At 44.4% G+C, this 9,803-nt stretch overlaps 2 protein-coding genes across 2 annotated transcripts; one reads left to right on the plus strand and one right to left on the minus strand.

The window, feature by feature from the left end:
• The first annotated feature begins 5,453 nt into the window (after positions 1–5,453).
• On the plus strand, positions 5,454–6,692 carry LOC123409205 (outer envelope protein 61-like). The gene has a single exon (XM_045102167.1). It carries the CDS (start codon positions 5,454–5,456, stop codon positions 6,690–6,692), a length of 1,239 nt encoding a protein of 412 aa, XP_044958102.1.
• Positions 6,693–7,181: 489 nt separating this feature from the next.
• On the minus strand, positions 7,182–8,290 carry LOC123411026 (SUMO-activating enzyme subunit 1A-like). The gene is made up of 3 exons (XM_045103940.1): positions 8,261–8,290; positions 8,072–8,179; positions 7,182–7,511 (listed from the first exon to the last, which is right to left on the minus strand). The coding sequence occupies exons 1-3, from the start codon at positions 8,273–8,275 to the stop codon at positions 7,398–7,400; spliced, it is 237 nt and encodes a 78-aa protein (XP_044959875.1). The 5' UTR covers positions 8,276–8,290; the 3' UTR covers positions 7,182–7,397.
• Positions 8,291–9,803: the final 1,513 nt, after the last annotated feature.

A 9,803-nucleotide genomic window follows, 5' to 3' on the forward strand; every position in this document is an offset into this window, starting at 1 on the left:
GCGCTTTTGTTTAACGCCCTTAGCTAGGCAAAATTTGATGGAATCACGTATAGTCATCTTTGGTGCTCAAACCATAAGTAGTGTGATCATTTATCATCTTAAGATTTTCATCTTTATTAGATGACTCACCACTAGCTTTAGGAACAAAAACAGGCTTGACGGTCTTTTTGAGAGTAATATTTGGAGTATTTTGCACAGCGGCAAAAGCGGAACCCAAGTTGATTATGACATCTTCTAATTTGCCAATTCTAGAAGAATCATTAACTATAAGTTCCTTCTCCTTTAAATTTTTTAAAAAAATCCCACTTTGGATTCGTACTAAGTAATTTGATTGTGGATCTTTCTATCCAAACCTCAATAAGTTCAACTGTGGCAATTTTGTTTTCAATAGCGTCAAGCCTTTGCATCACGTGTTCCAACGTCAAGATAGTTCCATTAACCATGAGCGGGGGTGAGCCTACCAAATTCATGATAGCTCTATAGGAGTCAACAGTATGGCTCCCCAAAAAGTTCCCGCCTACAATGGTATCAAGGATATACCTATTCCAAGGAGAAATTCCAACATAGAAACTGCGAAGGAGGACGGTAGTGGATTGCTTACGAGTAGATCTACTTTGAGCATTGCAAATCCTGTACCAAGCGTCCTTCAAATTTTCTTCCTCATTCTCCCTGAAATTGAGAACTTCATTTTCAGGGGTGTCGTTTTGAGTGGTGGGTCTAGCCATTGATGGACTATCTCACACACAAACGAGCAGGAAGGGAGAGTGAAACGGGCAAAAGAAAACAGCAAAAAGGCAAAAAAAATGGCGAAGGAGAAAGGCAAATGAAAATGGCAAATGTGAAGTGGGGGAGAGGAAAACGAGAGGCAACTGGCAACAAAAGTAAATGCAAGAGAAGAGTTTGTGAGACCTACTTGGATAGATCTTTATTTCTCCTCCCTGGCAACGGCGCCAGAAATACTTTTGCTACTGCAACAAAAGATCTTCCAACGGCGCCAGAAATAGGAGTGTTGACGCGAGATTATTCTTGTCTTGATCTTCCTCGGCAAGCGATCCTCTTCCCCGGCAACGGTGCCAGGAATCCTTCAGCTGTGGCTACGCCTTAAGGGACTTCCTAGGCAAGTATGCAAAGGATTTCCCCCGTGGCCTTGGAGCCTTGCGTTGGTGTTCCCTCGAAGCGGAAAGGGTGATGTAGCGTAGTGGTGGTAAGTATTTCCCTCAGTTTGAGAACCAAGGTATCAATCCAGTGGAAGAGTATCTCAAGATCCTGCACAAACACAAAAGCTTGCTCCCAACGCTATGAAGGGGTTGTCAATCCCTTATAGATTGTTTGCCAAGTGAGAACTGAAAGCAACAAAGTAACAAAGCAAAGTAAAAGAGGAGGTGTAAACGATGGATGTGAATAGACCCGGGGGCCGTAGTGTTTACTAGTGGCTTCTCTCATGAAAGCAAGTAGACGGTGGGTGAACAAATTACTGTCGAGCAGTTGATAGAACTGCGCAAAGTCGTGACGATATCTATGGCAATGATTATATCTATAGGCATCACGTCCAAAACAAGTAGACCGATACTTTCTGCATCTACTACTATTACTCCGCACATCGACCGCTATCCAGCATGCATCTAGTGTATTAAGTCCATAAGAATAGAGTAACACCTTAAGCAAGATGACATGATGCAGAGGGATAATCTCAAACCAATGATGAAAACCCCATCTTTTTACCCTTGATGGCAACTACTTAATGTGTGCCTTGCTGTCTCTACTGTCACTAGGAAAGGTCACCACATGGTAGAACCCAAAACCAAGCACTTCTCCCATTGCAAGAATCATAGATCTAGTTGGCCAAACAAAACCCAAGACTCGGAGAAACTTACAAGGATATCAAATCATGCATATAAGAAATCAGCAAACACTCAAATATATATCATAGATAATCTGATCACAAATCCACAATTCATCGGATATCGACAAACACACCGCCAAAGAAGATTACATCGGATAGATCTCCATGAAGATCATGGAGAACTTTGTATTGAAGATCCAAGAGAGAGAAGAAGCCATCTAGCTACTAACTATGGACCCGTAGGTGTGAAGTGAACTACTCACGATTCATTGGAGGGGCGATGATGATGATGAAGAAGCCCTCCAACTCCAAAGTCCCCTCCGGCAGGGCGCCGGGAAGGGTCTCCAAATGAGATCTCGCGGAAACGTAAGCTTGCGGCGGCGGAAAAGTATTTTCGAGGCTCCCATAATTTTTTGCTGAATATTTGGGAATATATAGGCCAAGGATCTAGGTCAGGGGCGGCCAGGGAGGCCACAAGCCCTCACACCGCCGCCTCCTCCCTGGTGGCGGAGTGGGAGCTTGTGGGCTCCCTGGAGCCCACCTGGCTTGGCCCAGAGGCCCTCTGATCTTCTTCCGTTCGGGAAAAAATCATTTCGGGGTTTTTATTCTGTTTGGACTCCATTCCAAAATCAGATATGAAAAGAGTCAAAAACACAGAAAAAACAGGAACTGGCACTTGGCACTAAATTAATAAGTTAGTCCCAAAAAAGATATAAAAAGGTACATAAAACATCCAAAGAAGACAAGATAACAGCGTGAAACCATCAAAAATTATAGATAGGTTTGAGACGTATCAGGCCGCTCTTCCCCTTTTGCATTGCCTTTGTGCCATGTATCGTTGGTACCAAGCCCTTGAGGCAGTATACATCGTCGCTAGTATGAGTGCGTCTAGGGATTGCGGGCTCACGGGCCTCATCGTCGAATTGTGGCATCAAACATCCGTGCGGGTAATTTTTGTTTTGATCTAGTCGTTCATTGATGTACCCTTCTTTGTCTGCTAGGACTCTCGTCCATCTGTCGTTGAGGGTATCTTGTTTGGTTTTTAGCTCTTTCTGCTTCTTCTTCAGGCTTCGGGCGATGGCTATAAGTTGTTGCTTGAACCGTTCTTTAACCAGCGGGTCCTCGGGGATGATGCAATCATCGGCTTCGAGGCTAACTTCCTGTTCCAAGAGAAGAAGGTAGTTGATGTCCTCGGAGTCATTGAGGTCCTCAGGGTTATACTGATCCTTGTGCCCCTCCGAGTCATTGAGTTGTTGTTTGGAGGCAATAGGGTTGCCGAGGTCTTCCATATTGTCTGTGGTATCATTTTCTCCGGCGCCCATATTGCTTCCCTTACCCTTGCACCCCTTGGATCATTAATGCTGACATCGACGCTTGGGCGGCTCCTGGTCGGGCATGTCGTCGTTCCTTCCGGGGGTTCCATCGCTGCTCTTCCCAGTGGTGTCGTCGCCCTTATCGTTGGGGGTGTCCATCATGTAGAATCGTAGGTGGAGGTGGTTGTCCACCGTCCAGTGGTGGGAGGAGGCGTAGTGGCGTCGACCTGTTCATCCATGTCCTCGGCCTCCTCAGAGGTGTAGACCAACATATCGGTCAATCTTTGATAGTGCCTACCAAGTGGGTGGTGGGTGGGACGTAAAATTCTCCGAGTCTTGCCTCAAATCCTATCCGATCATAGGGCAGAGCCGAGCTATCCATAATGTTCATTGTGTGGATCCGAGCCAGCGTCTCATTCAATAGCGAGAGGTTAGACGGATTAGTCTTCCAGTCCTTCGGGGTTGGATTCTGGAGTGTCGGCACAAGGAGTGTGCTCGGCCAAGGTTGGCCCCTGGTCTTCGGATGCCATAATCGGATCCGAGCTCAAAGCCGGATCCAAGGTAAGAATCGACCTAGAGACGGGGTCGAGCACGGGGCCCGAAGTTAAAGCTTAGGGATTTCGAGGCTCATGGGGTGAGGCCGAGAGCCCAGTAAGGACCAGATCACCTCAGGAGTCGGCGATGAACTCTAGGTTCCCAAACCTGATCTCCTGATCGGGGGTGAAACTTCTGACCTGGCCCAAGTGGATGGTCAAATCAGCGTGCCGCGCGATGCTACCGAACGCGAAGATCTGTCCAGGGATGAATACATCTCTGCTGCAAATGTCTCTGCTAATGATTAGGCGAGCCATCGATCCTTTGGCGATCCCACAACAGGACTCCCAATGGAAGACCCAATGTTGGTGTCAAAACCGGCAGATCTCTAGTAGGGGGTCCCGAGTTGTGGATCTTGGATCAATGAGGAACACGAAACACAGGAACAATATTTACCCAGATTCGTGCCCTCTCGAAGAGGTAAAACCCTACGTCCAGCTTGATTACGTTGATGTGTGTATGATGATTACAGAGTCTATCTACCACGAGAAGAGATGAACTGAACCCTAGATGAGTAGGATGATGGTTCTCTCCCCTACGAACTAAACCCTCCACTTTATATAGACACCGGGGATACCTATGGTTACACATGGTCGGTTTCCATCACAGAATAAACATGTTGATTCTACCATCTTGAATTGGAGAACACACCAAGGCTTTGGAGGTTTCTTCCTGAACACGGAGTCGCCTTATAGCACAGCCTTCAAGGAATAGTCACACAACGGTGCACGTGTTCGGACCACAAGAAATAGATCGGCGGTCCGAGGACCCCTAAGGTCCCGGACTCCCTCATTCGTCACTGTTAATCTGAAAAATTACCACTTACGATGCTAACATCTGCCCGCCACTACTATAAACTTACCGGTGGCGGGCATCAGTTTGCACAAACTAACACCCGTCACTGATAATTGAGTTACTAATGGCGAGCTGCAATACGTATCCTCCACGGTTATGTTTTGGTCTGAGGTCTCAATGGCAGGCTCCGTGGTGTTGTATCTATCTTCTATACGAAATTTTCTATATGACGCTCTTTGGTTAAAGTGTCGAGATAACACAAACATCGATAACACCTAGAAACGTAATTTTTCTAAGATCGTGAACATTTTTCTAAAATCGTGAACATTTTTTGAAAATGTCGAACATTTTTGTAAAATCCCGAACATTATTTGAAGTTACGAATATTTTTTAAAAACAGAATTTATTTATTTAGAACATTTTTATAAAAGCAAAAATATTTTCTGAATTTCAAAAACAATTTTCAAACATGAAATTTGTTTAAAAAAATAAATATAGAAAAAAAGAGAAAAAAATGAAACAGGAACAGAAGAACGAAAAAAGAAAAAAGAAAAAATCGACACAGAAAAAAGGACAACAAAAAAGCAAAAAACGAAACTGCCTGCACAGGATGATGGTCTGGCCCAGTTCCCCTGTGCGTTTGGCGTCCATAGAATCGTCTGAGAGTGATTCCGCTTTCGGATTGGACTCGGTTTTCGTCTCCCCTCCCAAACCCCCGTCTATAAATTGCAGCATGAGCTGAAGGATCGACAGCTAAACCAGAAGCGACGGAAAAGAAAAGAGAAGGCGACACACACACACACACACACCTCGTCGAGAGGTGATTCCCAAAACCTCGAGCTCCCGGTCTTCGCGTCGATCCATCCATCGTCGACGTCTTGGATCTGCCTGTCGGGGTCGCCATGGCCATGATGAACCCGGAGATGATGCGGGTGGCGGAGGAGCAGATGCGGCGCATACCCGCCGACGACCTCGCCAGGATGCAGCGGCAGCTCATGTCCAACCCGGACCTGCTGAAGCTCGCGACCGAGAGCATGAAGAACATGACGGCCGACGACTTCAAGCGAGCCGCCGAGCACCTGAACCAAACAAACCCAGAAGAGATGGTTGACATGACGGAGAAAATCGCCAAGGCCAAGCCCGAGGAGCTCGCCGCCATGAAGGCCCAAGCCGACGCACAGACGTCGCACGCGATATCCGCCGCAAAGACGCTGAAGCGGGAGGGGAACCAGCTCCACCGCGACGGGCAGTACGCCGACGCCGCCGCCAAGTACAAGCTCGCCAGGGATAACGTGAAGAACGGCGTGCCGTCGCCGGTCGGGCGCGATCTGCAGCTGCAGTGCAGCGTTAATCTGATGGCATGTTACCTGAAACTAGGCGAGTTTGAGGAGTGCGTCAACGAAGGCTCGGAGGTTTTGAGCTATGACTCGGGCACCGTCAAAGCGTACTACCGAAGGGGTCAGGCATACAAGGAGCTGGGAAACCTCCAGGCTGCTGTTGCTGACCTAAGTAAAGCCCATGAAATGTCTCCGGACGATGAAACTGTCGCTCAAGTTCTGACAGAGGCACAAGAAAAACTTGCAACCCAAGGGGAGGCAGCAGAAAACGTGCCAAAGGGACTTGTTATTGAAGAAATCGTAGAGGAAGATGTTAGTTCTGATCTGTCAACCGCTCAACAGAATTCTTCTTCTTCTACTACTGAGCATACTGTTTCACAACCACAACCACACGACGAAGCACGAAGCTCGAGACAGTCTGATTCTTCAGAAAGCTTGATCAATATGTCTCAGGTCCCTGTTGCTCCACATTTTGGATCCAATATGCCGACTGGCATGGTTGGTATGGCAGACCCTGCTATGTGGGAGATGTTGTCATCCATGATGGAGAACATGAGCCCTGAAGCGATGGCAAACATTAGCGGGCAGTTTGGTATCGAGTTGTCCAAAGAGGATGCTGCCGACGCTCAACAGGCTATGTCTTCGGTCTCTCCACAAGATTTAGAAACGATGATGAAATGGATCGGCAGAGCACAGCGAGGAGTCCAAGCAGCAAAGAAGACAAAGGACTGGCTACTAGGCAGGAAGGGCTTCATCTTTGCTATTCTCATGCTCATCTTGGCGTTCCTGCTTGGATTCATCAGGAGGTGATGGCATAAGCATCCGAGAATCGGCAACCAAAAAAAAAACACTGTTGTGGAAGCAATAGTTGAACATGGGCTTTTCTTGTACCATTGTTTATTCTTTCAATCATATGTGTTTATCAATTGTAACAGATTAATTAGGAGTAACTGGCAGAGTGTTTTCATTTGGACATCTAGTAATTGTGCGGGCATCGATTTCATTTCTTCCATGTTGATTTTTTTTGTCATTTTGAACACCCATGCATATTCAAATGTCTGAATCCAGCACCCGTTCATCCAAGAATCACCAACAAACGACTATACTTGACAACGATGGTTGGCGATTGACAATGTGGAAGCACCGAGGGAAGAAGAGTGTACCACTGTTTATTCTTTCATCGTGTCATCGTGTGTGTGTGATATATTGTATTGCAATCATTAACCACTACTAATGCAAGAGGAGAGTACGAATAAAGCATTTCACCATTCAATAGCCTGCCTGCCTTCAGCTCTGAAATTGTTCGGAGGAGAATGTCAATTCTGTTTAATGCAGTTCTCAGGTGTCATAGCATGATGCCATCGCTAAAACGCTAAGTACAACAATAAAAACGCTAAAATGCTAAGTTGAGTTTCCAGCCTCAGCCACCGAACTAGAGTTGTCACATGTTCGACTCTGATGATTGGGTACAATTATCAGCGAGCGATGTCGGATGAGAGTTAGGTATCACGTGATTCAGTCTTCAGGAGTTGGGGGGATGTCCTCCATGGCCCCTTTACCATCAGCGGCGTCGAAGTAAAAGAAATTCTTGATTGGATTGCCCTTACAAGATATTGACTTGATCACCTCCTGTTAGATCCAAAAACGAAGTACAAAGCCATGACCACTAATGATATAGAGAATATTCACATATACGAAGGCTTGAAATGAAAGGGCGGCAGGAAGAGAATGCAACTTGTCTGTCAGGTTTAGTGAAATGCTTTTGGTGTCGGTGCATGTAAATAACAATTTCAGCAAATAGCATGTGACACATGGGCTAAAAGTAATAGCTTGGGCCGCCTGAACATTGCACATTTATGTTCTCAACTCATACAACCGAGTCAGGACAAGTCCAGTTTAACTAAACCTTAACCGACAAATGTAAGATATACAATATACCACTGTCACTTTATACGACATGTAATCTTTGTGTGATAGAATGGTACAGCTTTGGCCAAGTAACTCGATGACATACATTGCTTGAGATGACTATATTTCCTGTTGAGCTATTATGTTACACATATGAAAAATATAAAAGATAGTGATCTATACGTAAATAAATGATATAAATTACTGTGCTTATTTTCCAGCTAGCACAAAAACTAAACGATAGAAGAAACAGAAAATAAAGGATGGAAGATTGGACCTACCTGACCAAGAATGCCACCAAGGATTGCACATACAGGAGGATGTTCCTTTTTCCCAGCTGCTAGAAGCCGTTCCAGGAGAGACGTCGGAATTTTAGACTCGTCCAAAGACTGCAGTTTAAAGTGACGTGTAAAATATCTGAAGAGATGTGACTAAAATACTCAAAGTACGACAAACGGCCAAAGCTGTACCATTCTATCACACATATCCTTCTTCCGCTCATCCGAGAATCAGCAACAAACGAACTATACTTGACTACGATGGTTGGCGGTTGACAATGTGGAAGCACCTAAGGAAGCACGATGGAAGCAATAGTTGAACTGGCGGTTGACAATGGTTGGCGTTTCTGCTTGGATTCATCAGGAGGTGATGGCATAAGCATCCGAGAATCGGCAACAAAAAATATTTGGCGACAATACTGTGCTTTTTTTCCTGGGCCAGTTACTTTGTTCGTGTACCATTGTTTATTCTTTCAACATAAAGTATATGTGTGTATTAATTGTAAAAGATTAGAAGTGTTTTCATTTGGACAACTATCAATTGTGCGGGCATCGATTTTATTTTCTTATGAAAGTAATGTTCTGTTTTTCGGATAAGAACAAAGTTAGGATGTAACAGACGCCAATGCGCATTTCTTCTTCTCTTTATGCTGGAGTTTTAGGGTACACCAATAATTCGTCCCTTCATGTTGATTTTGTTTTGTCATTCTAAAAACCCATGCATATTCGAATATCTGAATCCGTCACCACTCACCAGCCTTGGTAGTTCTCGTGGTACTCTTTCAGCCATCTTCTCTGGTTTCCTCCCTCTTTGTCAGCTCTTGTTGGAACAATTTGCGACCAAGAGAAAAGATCACCATACTCATAACAATACTTGTTGGTTATCCGTGTCTTGCTTTGCTCCCTTGTCTGTTGATTGGTTTGTTTAAGGCACATCTAGATATGTTGTAGTTATTTCACATCTAAGTGACTCAGTCAAATATATATAAAAAAATATCCATACGAATCTCCACGTAAAATCAATGGCATAATATTTTGATTTGCAATACTTGGAAAATATCTAGACATGCTTTAGCAAAATTGTTTGTAATTTCTCGAGGATCGTTGAGCTCCATAGTTTGTCGTGACATTTTTGTACTTATTTGTAATGTTTCTTCTTGACAGCTTGAGGTAAAGAACTAACAGATCCTCCACTTTGCATTTAGGTTAGTGCTCCTACCGAGCCTTAAGCAAAGAATGATACATGGGGTGGGCCATAAAAAATAATCTCATTTCCTTTTTTGTTTAGCATATTTTAAGACAAATATGTGAAAGGCGATTTGAACAATAAAAAGCATATTAAATTAAAAATAATAATATAATAATCCCATACATTTTTAAAATGTCCACATATTCAAAAAATCATTTATCTTTAAAATATTCATGTGTTTTGGAAACAAATGTTTTCACTGTGTTTAAAAAAATGATTTGTGTCAAAAAAAGATCATGTATTTAAAAAGTGGTCTTTTAAAAATGTATGTGTGAGACTCTAGGATCTGCGGTCGAGGAACTCTCATAAGAACTACGGTTCGAACACTAGGGGACTTGGCTTTGCCACATGCAACAAGAGGGTAAACACAGCGAGGTCGGCGGTGAGCTCACTCCTTTTTGACGGGAACTACGGGGACGCGCGAGATACCCAGGTTCGGGCCACCGTACGGTGTAAAACCCTACTCTATCTGTGTTAAATTGCTAT

This window comes from Hordeum vulgare, chromosome 7H (assembly GCF_904849725.1).
Source record: "Hordeum vulgare subsp. vulgare chromosome 7H, MorexV3_pseudomolecules_assembly, whole genome shotgun sequence".
NCBI classification, from domain to species: domain Eukaryota; kingdom Viridiplantae; phylum Streptophyta; class Magnoliopsida; order Poales; family Poaceae; genus Hordeum; species Hordeum vulgare.